This window comes from Tarenaya hassleriana, unplaced genomic scaffold (genome assembly GCF_000463585.1).
Source record: "Tarenaya hassleriana unplaced genomic scaffold, ASM46358v1 Cleome58, whole genome shotgun sequence".
NCBI lineage: Eukaryota > Viridiplantae > Streptophyta > Magnoliopsida > Brassicales > Cleomaceae > Tarenaya > Tarenaya hassleriana.
Window position 1 is genome coordinate 318347 of NW_010968329.1, and position 16338 is coordinate 334684.

Consider the following 16338-nt stretch of genomic DNA (forward strand, 5'->3'; position numbering starts at 1 on the left):
TTTTGAATATTCAATGTGGTGTATATGAGTTATTATAACATATTTAACATATTTTTATTAATCGTAATTCATCTGAAAAAACAATATCTTCTACCCTAAGACAATGTGTTACACAAACTCTACTAGAACTTTAGGATTTCATATGAGAGATCATACATTGTGAAGAAAACAAAAGATGTTAAATCTAGAGATCTTGGATTAGTTTCAATCCAAGATAATTGTTCATTGGGGTGATAATCAATATGTTTACAATTTTCACTTGTTAAATTTGTAAATTTCGATAAGGTGCGACGGTTTGACTAGTTTGACGGTGCGACGAGGCTGACGGTTTGAGGGTGCGACGAGTCCGACGGTGAGACGGTTTGTGCAAAAAAATATCGATCTAAATAATGTTTTGAATATTCAATGTGGTGTATATGAGTTATTATAACATATTTAACATATTTTTATTAATCGTAATTCATCTGAAAAAACAATATCTTCTACCCTAAGACAATGTGTTACACAAACTCTACTAGAACTTTAGGGTTTCATATGAGAGATCATACATTGTCAAGAAAACAAAAGATGTTAAATTTAGAGATCTTGGATTAGTTTCAATCCAAGATAATTGTTCATTGGGGTGATAATCAATATGTTTACAATTTTCACTTGTTAAATTTGTAAATTTCTATAAGGTGCGACGGTTTGACTAGTTTGACGGTGCGACGAGGCTGACGGTTTGAGGGTGCGACGAGTCCGACGGTGAGACGGTTTGTGCAAAAAAAATATCGATCTAAATAATGTTTTGAATATTCAATGTGGTGTATATGAGTTATTATAACATATTTAACATATTTTTATTAATCGTAATTCATCTGAAAAAACAATATCTTCTACCCTAAGACAATGTGTTACACAAACTCTACTAGAACTTTAGGGTTTCATATGAGAGATCATACATTGTCAAGAAAACAAAAGATGTTAAATTTAGAGATCTTGGATTAGTTTCAATCCAAGATAATTGTTCATTGGGGTGATAATCAATATGTTTACAATTTACAATTGTTAAATTTGCGAAATTCGATAAGGTGCGACGGTTTGACTAGTTTGACGGTGCGACGAGGCTGACGGTGCGACGAGTCTGACGGTGAGACGGTTTGTGCAAAAAAATATCGATCTAAATAATATTTTGAATATTCAATGTGGTGTATATGAGTTATTATAACATATTTAACATATTTTTATTAATCGTAATTCATCTGAAAAAACAATATCTTCTACCCTAAGACAATGTGTTACACAAACTCTACTAGAACTTTAGGGTTTCATATGAGAGATCATACATTGTCAAGAAAACAAAAGATGTTAAATTTAGAGATCTTGGATTAGTTTCAATCCAAGATAATTGTTCATTGGGGTGATAATCAATATGTTTACAATTTTCACTTGTTAAATTTGTAAATTTCTATAAGGTGCGACGGTTTGACTAGTTTGACGGTACGACGAGGCTAACGGTTTGACGGTGCGACGAGCTTGACGGTGAGACGGTTTGTTCCAAAAAATATCGTTCTAAATAATATTTTGAATATTCAATGTGGTGTATATGAGTTATTATAACATATTTAACATATTTTTATTAATCGTAATTCATCTGAAAAAACAATATCTTCTACCCTAAGACAATGTGTTACACAAACTCTACTAGAACTTTAGGGTTTCATATGAGAGATCATACATTGTCAAGAAAACAAAAGATGTTAAATTTAGAGATCTTGGATTAGTTTCAATCCAAGATAATTGTTCATTGGGGTGATAATCAATATGTTTACAATTTTCACTTGTTAAATTTGTGAATTTCGATAAGGTGCGACGGTTTGACTAGTTTGACGGTGCGACTAGGCTGACGGTTTGACGGTGCGACGGTTTGTGCAAAAAAATATCGATCTAAATAATGTTTTGAATATTCAATGTGGTGTATATGAGTTATTATAACATATTTAACATATTTTTATTAATCGTAATTCATCTGAAAAAACAATATCTTCTACCCTAAGACAATGTGTTACACAAACTCTACTAGAACTTTAGGATTTCATATGAGAGATCATACATTGTGAAGAAAACAAAAGATGTTAAATCTAGAGATCTTGGATTAGTTTCAATCCAAGATAATTGTTCATTGGGGTGATAATCAATATGTTTACAATTTTCACTTGTTAAATTTGTGAATTTCGATAAGGTGCGACGATTTGACTAGTTTGACGGTGCGACGAGGCTGACGGTTTGACGGTGCGACGAGTCTGACGGTGAGACGGTTTGTGTAAAAAAATATCGATCTAAATAATGTTTTGAATATTCAATGTGGTGTATATGAGTTATTATAACATATTTAACATATTTTTATTAATCGTAATTCATCTGAAAAAACAATATCTTCTACCCTAAGACAATGTGTTACACAAACTCTACTAGAACTTTAGGGTTTCATATGAGAGATCATACATTGTCAAGAAAACAAAAGATGTTAAATTTAGAGATCTTGGATTAGTTTTAATCCAAGATAATTGTTCATTGGGGTGATAATCAATATGTTTACAATTTTCACTTATTAAATTTGTGAATTTCGATAAGGTGCGATGGTTTGACTAGTTTGACGGTGCGACGAGGCTGACGGTTTGACGGTGCGACGAGTCTGACGGTGAGACGGTTTGTGCAAAAAAATATCGATCTAAATAATGTTTTGAATATTCAATGTGGTGTATATGAGTTATTATAACATATTTAACATGAAGAAGAATCTTGACGTTCCTCTGGAGGCACCATTACTTCTTGACGTTCCTCATGGATTCCCTTTCTTCCCTTTCGACCTTTGGTTTATCTCTTTGTTCGTTGTTTTTTGGAAGGTGGATCTGTCGATCCAAAGGCAATGTATGGACTTTTAACATCTTTTTTTCTTTTGCGCATCGTTCGTTTACTCTGTTGAACTGACTCCTTAGGAGTAGCAGGAACCTCCTCATGCATTGAAAAAGCCACATTCTCTTCTAAAAAACGAGGTCTCAACTCGAGCTCGGTGTTTGTGTTATAGTAACTACCCGTTGAAACATCATCCTCTTTGTTGCCCTTTATCTCAGACCAACCTTTTGCTTCAACGGTGATTCATGTCTTCTTCAGAACCCTTTCAATTTTTTCAATTATTCTTCTTTCGATTTTTTCAGTTAACCGAATGGTTTCATATGGTTAACACTTCATTGTAATCTTGGGAGTCTGATGAATGTTTTTCAAATCATATACAAAAGGAACCTGCAAAAATAAAATTAACACTCATTATCAGTTTTGTTTGACCGGTATGACCAGTTTGACCAGTTTTATAATATTAGTCAAACTCGTCAAACTGGTCACACCTTTCAAATGCAATCAGTGTGACTAGTATGACCATTTTGTATGCGGCCAGTGTGACCAGTATGACAAATTACTTCATCATTAGTTTTACTAGTATGACGGTGTGACTACTTCACTAGTATGACCGGTGACAGATATACCCAGTTTGATAAAACTAGTCAAACTCGTCACACCCTTGAAGCGCGACTAGTGTGACGAGTATGACCACTATGGTAGAAACCAGTGTGACCAGTGTGACGGTGTGACGACTTCACTGGTATGACCATTGACGGGTGTACCTAATTTAATATGACTAGTCAAACGTGTCACACCCTTCAAGTACGACCAATGTGACGAGTATGACTATTAAGATACTGATAGAGACAAAACTCTCATATGACTTGATTTCAAACCGAAAACCTAATTTTCCTTAACTGTAAAACTCGAATACTATAACTCATTCAACTAAGATCTTGTCTACCGTAAATATTTGTCCAAGTACACATATATCAAATTAAAAAAAACTAACTTTTTCGGTGAGATATAATGAAAACTTTACTTGAAAATCTTCGTAAATAGAAGCCGAAAACGATGAAGACGAAGCCATTTTGAAGTGAAGAGAAAAAATCGCACAAGAAATCGCCAATAAAATTGGCTGGAGAATGTCCGTCAGAGAAAAATCGTGAAGAAGAGAGGAAGAAGAAACTAAACAGTATTTTTTAACTTAATAATTTTTTATTTGACAACTACCCACTTTCTCTCTCTCTCTTTTGTCATCTTCATTTAGATTATTACACGTGTAGTTTTTAAAAGGGTAGGATTGTCTTTTTAACGTTTTTCAATTTTTTTTTGAAATCCTAACTGTTCAAGGGTATGTCTTGAAGTCCATGTTACGTTTTAAAGGTATATTTGTAATATCCCCTCTTCTACTACCCTCTTCATTTTAAAAAAAAATTTGAACTTCCAATCTAACCTCTTCAATAACATATTACCAAAATACCCTTAAGATATAATTTTTTAATTAAAAAATAAAAAACAAAATTTCTCCTGTTTCTGGAGTTTCTCTCTCCTCCCATTTTTTATTTTTTAATTAAAAAAATAAAAAAATAAAATTTTCTCTTTTTTCTAAAGTTTCTCTCTCCTCCCATTTTTTGCACGTTTCTCTCTCCTTCCGCCATTATTTTCGATTGAGCTTTCTCTCTCTTCTATATTTTCTCTCTCCTATTTATCTTGATATTTTGTCCTAAAAATTTGCAGAAATCGGATGAAATCAAAGGAAAATCAATGAGAAAACTAAAAATATGTAAGCTAGTGTGGAAATTCCGATTTTTTTCCATGCACATTGATGTTTTTGTAGTTTTTTTTTTCTAGTTGTTGTTCTTTCCGCAGTTCCTTCGTTTGTAATATATTTCGGTCACAACCTATAATTTTGCTTATGGAAGTATTGTTGAACGTAGTGGAAAACGAGATGATGTATATTATGAAGAGAAAACAACTAATTTAGAGTGAAAAATAACCAGAATTTCTATAATAATTGTGTGGTATATTTGTATACTAACGTGTTACAAACCATTTGTACAATAATATCCAAAGACCCTAATAATTTTGTAATTGTTTGTACAATAATGTGTTAAAAAATTTGGATAATATTGTGTCTGTACCATATTAATTAATATTGTACTTTTAACCTTGTATTTTCGCATATATCTGACTCTGTTGTACACTAAATAAATTGACTCACATGAGCCAACATTGTGACCCATTGTGACCAGCATGTGACCGTGTGACCGAAGTGCAATTTTACACTGTGTGACCATTGTGACCGACTGTGACCCGTGACCGAAATATGTTGATAAATATAGACCCAAATTTAATTTTTAAACTTTAGAGTGGTTTATCAGGGTCTATACATCAAATATATAATGTATGTGAGAAATTTTCAAAATATTTTAAGGGGTTTGTAGAAGAAATATTCCAAATTTGTCAAAAACACTCATAAAACACTATGAAATATATAGAAACACATTTGGAAGAACAATTTTGAAACATAAAAATCGTAAAAACCATATTCTAATGTTCGAAACAATAGAGAATAGACTTATGAGATATGTGTGACGTTGTAGAGTAATTAAATTGACAAAAATCGCATGAATCGAAGGTTATGACCGACTTGACCCATTGTGACCGAAATGTGATGTGGGACCCACAGAAAGAACTAGTCAGATTTCTCCAGATTTTTATGTTTCGTAGGGTCCACAATCATTATTTCCATTTTTTAATTTTAATATGGTGCATATTTTGAATAGTCAACCCTATATAATTTCCCTCTTAACCCTATATTTTTTCCCTCCCAATTTTTAACCCCAAATTTTCACCTACAATATTTTCAACCCATAATTTTTCTCTTATTCCATTGTGTGGACCACTTTGACAATTCAACCTAGATTTCTTGTGGGAACTACTTTGACAATTTAACTCATTTCGCAATTGAAAAAAAACGTAATTTTATTTTAACCTTATTTTTTTTTCTCTATCAATTTAAGTTTAAAATTTTTCATACAATAATTTAGATCCATATTTTACATAAAACATAAATAAATTCAGATTTCTAATAAACAAAAAACTAAATACAAGAGTTCATAATTTAGTCTACTACCAAATAAAGAAAAACATATCATAGTTAGGATTCAAAACAAAATAAACAAAGTAAATTTAGTGAAATAAATTAAAAATTTACACTTTCGTCTTCTGAAATATTTGTTGTCATGTCTTTCGATTCTACTTATGCGTTGATCAGCTCTATGAACATAGTATCGCAAGTCAAATAGTTGCATCCTATGTAGATCACGTGATGTTTTATAATGCAGGTGTGGAGTTCATACATCGTCTCTTCCATGTGCTACAAAATAAAATAATATATGTCAATAATATTTTCTAGATATCATCGTGTGACACTGTGACCATGTGACTGTATGATTATAAAACTATGTGACTATGAGACCGTGTAACTATGTGACCATGTGACCAGGTTCATTTTCAGATGTCGTATCCAAAACTGAACCATTTCATCTGTACTCCCCTAATACCCTTCCAAATAAAAAAGAAGTGTTTGTTCACCCCTTTCTATATGCAATATAGTCAATCGGAATCGTGTGACCTTGTGACCATGTGACCATGTGACCTTGTGACCTTGTGACCATATGACCATGTAACTATGTGATCATGTAACCATGTGACCATGTGACTCGTGACTATTGTATATTGTGATATAGACGTACCTATATGATTCTGTGATCATGTGACCTTTGTAACTGTGACTGTGTGATATTGTGACCATGTGACTATGTGATCATGTGACCTTGTGACCATATGACCATATGACCCGTGACTATTGTATATTGTGATATAGGTGTACCTATATGATCCTGTGACATTGTGACCTTTGTCACAATGACCGTGAGACCATAGCATTTGAATCCTCATGTCATCTATACATCCAAACAACGGCCCATACCGTGATGTGACCTATATGACTGTCTTATTTGACCGAAATTCAACCATTTCACTCGATTTGATCCATAACCTCACAAACCAACATTCTATTTTGAAATCCCCAAATTTTTTTTAAAAAAAACCCAAAACCCTAATGCTTTATCATTCAAATCTCCAACCCACACTTCAACCCAACAAGAACACATCTCAAAATCAAACAAATTTGTAAATAAATTGAATTTTAACCTACCTTGTGTTCATCTAACTCCGTAATCTCCATAAGGTTACTACTTTTGCTCGAAAAATGTGACGAAGATTAACATGAACTTGTCATTTCTTCGATGTCGTCATTGCTTCTTCTATCTCCTCAATTTTTAGTGGCTAAATGAAATTTGAAAAACCCAAAACCCTAAATTTCTATCGGTCAAATTTCGAAACCACACTTCAACTCAACAACAACAAATTTCAAAATCCAACAAATCTAAAAAAAATTAAAATTTAACCTACCATATTTTTGTCTAACCTTGCAATTTCCATACGTTTTCATTTCTTCTTCGGATCTTGAATCTAACCGGAGATTTAAACAGAAAATAGAACAAAATGTAAAAGATTGCACAAAACACAAAAGGTTAGAAGTTTTGAAAGAGAGTGAGAGAGTTAACACCGTGAGAGTTAAGAGAGAGAGAAGAAAAAGATTTATGAAGAGAGAGAAAATGGAAGAAGAATAAAGTTAGGAGAGAGAGAGAAATCAAAATAAAGTTGCGTAACTTTTTTTTTAATTTTGAATTTTTTAAATTGAAAGAAATAGAGGGTTTTTTATCTTTTCATTAATATATGAGGATTTTATTATCTTTTGTCATAGTAAATAGTATTTTTTATTTGATTTTTTGTTTGGAGGGTAGTATGAAAAGTTTAAATAACAGTTAAAGGGTATTGCACCTATTTTCCCAAATAAATAGATATAGTATTATATCTTTGATATATTCCCATCAATATCCTAAGATTAGTTATATTTCGGAACGCAGCGCTTGCGTTTGCGTTTGAGTTGTAGCCAAATGTCTGCGTTGTCATGTCCTTCCTAAATTAGAGGTGCATATAAATATTACGATATTAAATAATGATTGAAGCAGGAATCAAGAGAAAAGAAATCGGCTGTGCTCTCTCTGGCTTTCCACCCTTCCTTGAGAGATCAAGATCTGTGCACTTCTCTCATTTCCGAAGCTCCAAAAAAAAAATTTTCTTTGTGCTTCGACAATATCTCCTGAGCACAAAGGTCCCATATTTGCTTCGAATCAGAGAAACCCTAAAAGAGATATGCGAATTTAGAGAGAGAGAGAGAGGATGGCGAGGCCAGCAGCGAAGCAAGGTTATGGTCGCGTGGTGTTGGTTTCGTGCGTCGCGCTTCTCGCCGTCGGACTCGTCGGAGACTTCCTTTGGGCTTCTTCTCACCGCTTCTCCTCATCCTCCGCCTCCTACTGGTCTACCGTCGTCGTCCCGGAGAAACCCGACGCCGGAGAATCCACCATTAAAGCTAGTGTAAGCTTGCTTCGCTGCTCGTATGTTATCATTTTCTGGTTTGAGCTTTGGTTTGTTTCGTAATTGGGAATTATCCATAATTCCCAATTTCGTGGTTAGATCTTTAACTTCTTAAGGCATTTCTCGCTTGTTGACGATTTTACTTTTGGATTTCAGATCCTCTATGCAATTGTATACCAAATCTCATTGTTTGTATCAGTGTCTGTGTCTGAATAATGTTCTTGGGTGTGGCAGAGTCGGATTACAAGATCCCGACGAACAGTAGTTTTTGTTTGAGAGAAGAGAGGAACATTCATGTCTACCAGTTTCTGGTTAAAAAGGGTAATTTAGTTGTTTTTCATCTTTCAGGAGAAAGTTACTAAGAAGAAGAGTGATGGCCTTCACGAGAGAAAACTCTCGGCCACATTTCAAGATTTGCCTGCCCCCGAATTGAAATGGGAGAAGATGGCACCTGCACCCGTTCCTCGTCTAGATGGAGCTGCAATACAGATAAAAAATCTTCTGTACGTTTTTGCTGGATATGGCACCATTGATTTTGTAAGACTCATTCTTTGTACCATGGAGATATCATTGAGAAGCAGTATAGCAGTGATGATTTATACTGAGATGGGTTTTTCATTTTGTGTGTTTTAATATACAGGTACATTCGCATGTTGATATATACAATTTCACAGATAATACGTGGGGAGGGCGGTTTGATATGCCCAAAGAGATGGCACATTCGCATTTAGGGATGGTTACTGATGGGCGACACATTTATGTTGTCACGGGTCAATATGGTCCCCAGTGCAGAGGGCCTACAGCTAAAACGTTCGTGCTCGATACTGATACTAACACATGGAGTGACTTTCCACCTCTCCCGGTTCCAAGGTATTTTGACAAAAGGAGATACAGTTTGGAAATGCCTGTTCTCTTTTTCAAGTCACGAATAATTCTATCTTCCTTTTCTTTCATGAGAAAGAGACTTATGGCTTGTTTGTAATGAAACAAAAGTGACAGATTTGGTTATGATTGTGTGTTCTGTATTACAATTTGCATGGCTATTAAATAAACCCATTAAAGAAATATGCTCAGACCTCTATTTGAGTCTGTAGCTAAAACGTATTTGGCCGTGCATTTATTTTCTTTTGATGTAGATTTATAGAGAAATTTGCTGACATGGTAATCTTTAGGTATGCTCCGGCTACTCAACTATGGAGGGGTAGACTCCATGTGATGGGTGGAAGCAAGGAGAATCGACATACACCCGGACTAGAGCATTGGAGCATTATGGTGAAAGATGGCAAAGCATTAGAAAATGAGTGGAGAAGCGAAATTCCAATCCCCCGTGGTGGACCTCACAGGTTCTTTACATTTATATACTTTGAAGATTGCTGAAAGCAGAGATTCACCTTAATGAAATCTGAAGCATCTCGTTTCTGCATACTTGCCTTTACTTCTTTGAGTACGAGACCACTGGCATAATTAGGAAGTGCAGTTATCAGTCGTTGGTGCAAAAAAAAAGTGTTGTCTATGATCTCTATTGGCCTGATATGTCATCCTACTCCATTTCAGACTGTTGTAATTTGTAAATGCCCGTGATTGTGGAGATTTTTCTTACTGTATTGTTGTTATAAGCATAGGGCATGTGTAGTTGCGGACGACAGACTTTTTGTCATTGGTGGTCAAGAAGGTGATTTCATGGCTAAACCTGGATCGCCCATCTTCAAATGCTCCCGCCGTCTCGAGGTGCCCAAATAAGTACCTTTTAATAAAAAAAAATCATCAACCTTCTCTCGATGGTTCCCATATTTCAGAAACCACCTTTTTTTGTTTTGTTAAATTTCAATACTCCAATAAAATGTTAAGCCTTATTCATATCCATGCTATTGGTCAGGCTTAATTTAGGTTCCGTAACTTGGATTGGGGAAAACCTGGTTAAATTCCACAGGTTCCCTTTCATGAATGACCGTGAAGTCATTTTCAGGCTCGAGGCTGGTGGATTATAATTTTGTTTTTTTGTAGAATTGTTCAAAGTGATGGATTTTTAAGCATCACTATGTATATATAAGAGCAGGTTGTGTCAAGTCATGATTCATGATTGGTCCTTTAGTGTTATTGTCTTTGTTGTATTTCTTTCTCCTCTCGAATCGGCTATCTTAAATGGTTTTTGACAGCTTGGTTGTTTTTAACCATTTCTCTCAGGTTGTATACAGTGATGTCTACATGCTGGATGGAGATATGAAGTGGAAAGCTATGCCGTCAATGCCAAAACCCGATTCCCATATCGAGTTTGCTTGGAAAATAGTTGAGAACTCTATTGTAATCGTGGGAGGCACCACAGAGAAGCACCCTGAAACCAAGAAGATGGTTTTGGTCGGCGAGATCTTCCGGTTCAACCTGGACACACTGGTAACAACCCTAGCTCTAATTCATGGATGGACACCCCTCATTGGTGATTTTACTGTATCCATCTCTTAGTTTTAGTATGTTTGCTCTTCACAGAAATGGTCTGTGATCGGAAAACTACCCTACCGGGTGAAAACTACGCTGGTCGGGTATTGGGACGGGTGGTTGTACTTCACATCCGGGCAGCGAGACAAAGGTCCAGAGGATCCATCCCCGAGGAAAGTCCTTGGAGAAATGTGGAGAACTAAACTGAAACTGGAGCCATAAACCCTAAAATGAAAAATACCCAATTCGGTAGGACATTTTGTATTGTAATATAATACTTTTCCAATTCATAATCTGCATTCTTTCAAGCTCGATTCATCCTCATCACATTTGCCCCATTCACAGTAGATGTGTCAAGTCACTGGACAAATCTTCCTGAATCTGTCTTCTCTGATGCCAACATTTGTACACTGTACAAACAAACCGTACCGAAGCTAAATTGGGAACGTTGTAGTTCAGAGGAAGCTCTCGCGACGGAGGCTCTGACCAAACCTTAGACTCAGCCACCGATCAGCCACTATCGAACGGGAAAGAAAGCCTTCCCCCAATCTGATTAATCCATGCCTCCTTGTCTAAAATCCTCATTATGTTCTCCCGATCCTGAAATTTCACTCCCATCCGCCACCAAAAAAAAAAAACCATCTCCCTGAAATTCCATGCTCGACCGTCACCACCACCACCACCAACAAATGCTTCCCCTCCCTTGACACAAATCTCCCATCAAAACCCCACCTTCTCGTCACAGCTCCAAGGGGCACCACTGTTGCGTCCTCTACCCAAACGGAAGCACTACCTTTCCTCCACCCCCTGGTATGAGCAAGAGGGCCAACATGACAGAGCCAGCAGACAATGGAAATGACCTCAGGGAGCTTGAAAGAGCTCAGGACAAAGAATCGAAGCGGCAGATGACTCAAAACCTGACACCCTTTCCTCGACTGGAAGGTAATCCGGAGGAAACCAGAGCCCCAATTCACTGCCGAAGATGGAGCCACCTATCTCAAACTCGAGGAAAGTGCTGAACTCTTGCACTTAGGTATTCCACTAGCCTAGATACCAGAGAAATCATTGTAAGAAACCAAGTCTGAATGGGAAAATTTTCTGCTGGACCAATTCTATGGATACCCCTTCAGTGGATAAAATCATTGGGGTCGTTAATGTTAAACAACTCGAGGGAAAGGCACTTTCCTCTTTAGGATTCCGAGCTAACAAGTTAAACAACACGTCTTATGTCAAGACGGCCCGAACAAGGGAATATGCAGTGGAGCTTATCCATCAGAAGAGTTATCTAGGAGATGCCATTAAAAATACACATTACCCCATGGATCGAAATCCCCTTGAAAAGGCTTCTGAAGTCTGTCATGTCATTTCTGCAAATTGTGAACCTTTCCCTTCTTTATCACTTTCCACAGAGCAGATTTTGCTTCTTCTACTGTTTCAACCCCACAGCCTTCATCAAAAGGTAGCCGTTGTATGTTAAACTGCACAAAACAATTCAATGCAGAAGCTTAGAGGATGTGTTGTGTATGAGCAGAAACAATCCTTCCTTTGTCCATTTGTGAATTCAGCAGTGAACATGTAGATTGCAATTGCATCACAAATTTGAAACTCTTATGTAATAATACCTGGGCACCTTGACGAACCCGTATATCGATTCCTTTGCTGTCTATGGAAATGAGAGCAGCATCATCTACCTCACTTTCAGTAGACAAGAGCTCTCTTAGCGGTTTTGAGAAGATAGCATTCAGTTCCTGCGAGAACGCAGACGGCATATCAGAGTTAATTCAAAATAATTTTGTAATTATATGTGGATACCAGATCATTAGAGATGTGGATAAGAGCGCCATGATGAGATAAGTTAATAGAGCCTGCAAACAACAAGAAAATCTGAAATACTCCACCTTGAGATTTTGCTCGCCTCCATCAACAGCTATCTTATCTGGCTGAAGACCCTCATATTCTTTGACATTGACCCAAGCAATGGTGCCAAAACCTCCAATGAAATAGATATCGCTGAAAACAATCAATATTGTTAGTCACATTCCTTGACTGCACCTGCACTATGGAGTAACTAAATAGATTAAACCAAAGGAAAAGCCCTATAGCTTCCCTTAGATTTTTTCCTTGGGCGCAGTTGTCAAGACATAACATGCATTTCCACGGGGGTTTGGTAAAAATAAATTAGCATGCACTGGTCCTTGTCAAATATCTTACTTGACATCCCGCAAATCAAGATGGAAATCAAAATTCCAAGTCTGGAGATTAGGAGTCGAATAGAAGGTATCCAAGATGGTGATGGAAAGCAAAGTTCAAATCAGTTATCCCAATTGGCACTAAGGTAAAAGATCATGGAAATCAAAATCATCCGAGTGTCAATACATGTATGCTTCATATTTATCTTAACGTCAGTACATATTAAAATGTCATGCAAACATCGATCAAACAGATAATCCATAATCCATTAACACATCACATCTATAAACAAATAATGACTATTTCATGGAAGTAAGAATAAATTTGGGAGAAGACAAAATTATATGCAAACCTTATGTTCTGCATCCTGAAATAGTGGAAGTTTCCCCACTGCTGGGAAGGCCCTTGTTGATGCTTTGCAATATACTGCTTATGAGCCCACTCCTAGCAAGCCAGAAAAAGAAAATTTAGATCCATAATCAAGGATAGAGCCAACGTAAAGGTGAATTATTACGATGTGAACAGATTATGAACATTCATGTGCAGTAAATGAAACGCAGTTAACAGAAAACCCACCTGTTGATCTTCTTGCAAAGGGTACACATCACCAAAGAGTGTTACTCTTGCATTTGATAAGCCACTCCATCCAGGTACCTGCAAACCAAATCCAGCAGTCAAAAAGACAAAGAGAATCCTCTGTTTCAGAACAGTTAGGCACACTAAACAAAATTACCTGAACAACAAGAGTGCACCTAGGTTCAGCCAAGAGATTCCGTGTGTGTATAGCCAATGGTGAAAACGAAAATATCGGATCTGGGAACAACAAGCAAAAGACATAACAAAATGTATATACATATGGATTGAAAGATTTATCAAGTTTCTTTCATGAAAAAACAGCACAAATTTAGCAAGTATACATACAACGTGAATGTATTGTATCTCACCTTCAACACAAACCATGTCGATAAAAATTCCTAAATGTACATCCAGAATGATAACTAAGGGAAGCAGATCCCATAAGGACTCTAGCTCTCAAGAATGTATGCGAACAGAAACCACACTAAACCCATAACCATACAACATGCTACATATTTATAACATTTTACTGCGGGAAGATGAAATGCATCAACTATCAAGTCAGTCAACATATCAGAAAAGTTAACATTTCTGGAGAATACAAGTCAAAGAGGCCATGGCAAAACTATAAGCAGACATAAAAAGCAGAGATAGATTCAATTGACTTACGCCCCATCCGATCAGGTGCAAAATCAACCAAAGATCCGAACGGGTACCCTTCTCTGCGGTGGTGCATCTTAGACATCACAGTGCAAAGATGAGCAAACCTGGCCTTGAACCATAACCCCGAGACAAGATACGAACTTTAAGATCTTTTGTTTTACTAAGTAAAAGTAACCAACCCATGTAATGAATAAGAGCATAAACCTTACCTGCTCCATCAAATTCCGGACAGCTAAAGCTGGTCGAGGTAACCCATGAGCAGAGGTTGCACTCTGAACGCCACCAGAAATCGGTGTTCTGAAAAGTCCGGCTCGAGTTCCACCTGTATTCCCAACTCCATGAGGAAGCAAAAGAGATGTCTCTGCATCATTTTCACCACTTTGATCGCCCTTTAACGTTTCCTTCATGGCATATAAGAATCAATCAATCTCACGCCAATGAAATCAGACAATACATTATTAACACCAACAAATTCAGCTTGCATCAATCCAACTAATTCTCGGGAATTAGCAACTTTAGCAACAAAAAGAAGTAGTGATCTATCCAGAACTTAGCATAATTCAATTACTGTGATTCCCTTTCTCCATGGGCATGATCCTAACAATTACATTTTCGAAGAAACTTACGTGAGATAAAGAGAGAATATCGCCGAAAAACAAGCCAAACCCATTACTCCCCGCCAAATTATCATCTCCTTCGCTTGGAGTCTCGCCATGTAAAAGGGCCCGCAGACGAAGCCCATGACCCGATCCATGGCTGAACCTGAGTTCGGCGATTCGCTTGGTCAGAGAATTGCACAGCCGACAAGAAGACGGAGAGGAAGGAGAAGGAGACGACGAGGAAGAAGGAAGAGATGGCTTAGACTCCGGCAGGTTGGTGACGTAAACTGAAGTGAAGAGAGTTTCCATGGAAGAGAAAGATCAAAAGAACAAAGAGGATTTGGTTCGAGTATTCTTTGAAATAATTAGACGCTAAAACCTCAGAAGTCAGAAGTGCAGAGAGGTAAGATTCCCCGATGGGATTTTTCGGACGACTAGATTGGAAGCATGTTAGGGTTTGAACGCTGTAACTTGGGCGGATGAAGTTTTTATTTTGAGTTTTTCGGTTTTGTTTATTAGTGTTTGTTTTTCTATTCTTTAGTTTTTAGAAATTTTGATTGATAAAAATAATATTTTAATTTTTTATTTTAGATATTATATTTAAAAATTATGAAAAAGGATATATATTTATAATTAAAATATATATTTTTACCTAATAAAAATTTCAAAAACTTCATCCAATCCTTAAAAAAATACCATGAGAAAATGTATAATATCCAAATTACCATTTATCAATGCAAATATGTATTATCAAAACTATTATTGGTCTATAATACATCGATATTTGCAATCCTATTACATTTTTTTTCTTTATTCTTGATCTGTGATAACTTTCTATTTTCTCTCCTTTCAATCCATATTATCATATTGCTACTGAATGCGATTGTCTCGATGATTCCTCCAAATCCCTCGATCTTAGATATATAAAGGATCCGTATGCCTTACTTATATCTAGAAAATTAAAATAAAATTAGATCACACCCTAAATCGACATAAACTCCACCATTCAAACAGAAAATATAACCCCCGAATACGATTTAAAATCATATTTATCAGAAACCGCACAATTGATACTCACAATTAAAATATATATTTTGCATTATGGTTTTAATTTCTTTCCGTTATATGAAATCTAGAAACTATCTCTAACACATTTGATGAAACTATATGTTAGAAAATCTATAGACTCAATACATTTATTTTTATATATTTATCATATTTATAAATTTGGTTTTATATAACTAATCGATTTGGATGATCACTTTTGAGCGATTATATAATTTATTTATTTGAAAAAGATATAATATAGACCATTACAAGTTATTATGGATAGATTGAAAAAATTGTAACAGTGTATGTATGAACTATGATGGTGCACTCTCTACTGCTACAAAGATATTTCATTTATAACACGAAACAAATACAAATCGATTAGATATAACATTATTGAAACCAAATTTAAATAAAATGTGATCTAATGAAAATAATT

General features: G+C 35.8%; 2 protein-coding genes across 3 annotated transcripts; one reads left to right on the plus strand and one right to left on the minus strand.

The window, feature by feature from the left end:
- Nucleotides 1–8047: 8047 nt before the first annotated feature.
- Nucleotides 8048–11145, plus strand: LOC104798772 (kelch repeat-containing protein At3g27220). The gene is made up of 7 exons (XM_010520966.1): nt 8048–8388; nt 8737–8925; nt 9029–9258; nt 9561–9731; nt 10011–10116; nt 10573–10779; nt 10873–11145. Exons 1-7 carry the CDS (start codon nt 8194–8196, stop codon nt 11041–11043), a joined length of 1269 nt encoding a protein of 422 aa, XP_010519268.1. The 5' UTR covers nt 8048–8193; the 3' UTR covers nt 11044–11145.
- Nucleotides 11146–11903: 758 nt separating this feature from the next.
- On the minus strand, nt 11904–15329 carry LOC104798773. 2 transcript variants are annotated; one of them, XM_010520967.2, is made up of 9 exons: nt 14877–15158; nt 14460–14651; nt 14257–14359; nt 13745–13824; nt 13588–13665; nt 13364–13455; nt 12720–12831; nt 12444–12569; nt 11904–12299 (listed from the first exon to the last, which is right to left on the minus strand). In XM_010520967.2, the coding sequence occupies exons 1-9, from the start codon at nt 15156–15158 to the stop codon at nt 12183–12185; spliced, it is 1182 nt and encodes a 393-aa protein (XP_010519269.1). In that variant the 3' UTR covers nt 11904–12182. The 2 variants fall into 2 exon arrangements, with proteins under 2 accessions (XP_010519269.1, XP_010519270.1); XM_010520968.2 differs by having other exon boundaries at nt 12183–12299; nt 14460–14639; nt 14877–15329.
- Nucleotides 15330–16338: the final 1009 nt, after the last annotated feature.

Bases quoted from the DNA above. Each gene is read 5' to 3' on its own strand.
- LOC104798773 (XM_010520967.2), bottom strand. From the start codon at position 15,158: ATGGAAACTCTCTTCACTTCAGTTTACGTCACCAACCTGCCGGAGTCT. The intron at 14,360-14,459 runs GTAAGGTTTATG...TTATGGTTCAAG, and splicing joins TCCGGAATTTGATGGAGCAG to GCCAGGTTTGCTCATCTTTG. The intron at 12,832-13,363 runs GTTTGCATATAA...GATTGTTTTCAG, and splicing joins TTCAGGATGCAGAACATAAG to CGATATCTATTTCATTGGAG.
- LOC104798772 (XM_010520966.1), top strand. From the start codon at position 8,194: ATGGCGAGGCCAGCAGCGAAGCAAGGTTATGGTCGCGTGGTGTTGGTT. The intron at 8,389-8,736 runs GTAAGCTTGCTT...TTCATCTTTCAG, and splicing joins AATCCACCATTAAAGCTAGT to GAGAAAGTTACTAAGAAGAA. The intron at 10,117-10,572 runs GTGCCCAAATAA...CATTTCTCTCAG, and splicing joins AATGCTCCCGCCGTCTCGAG to GTTGTATACAGTGATGTCTA.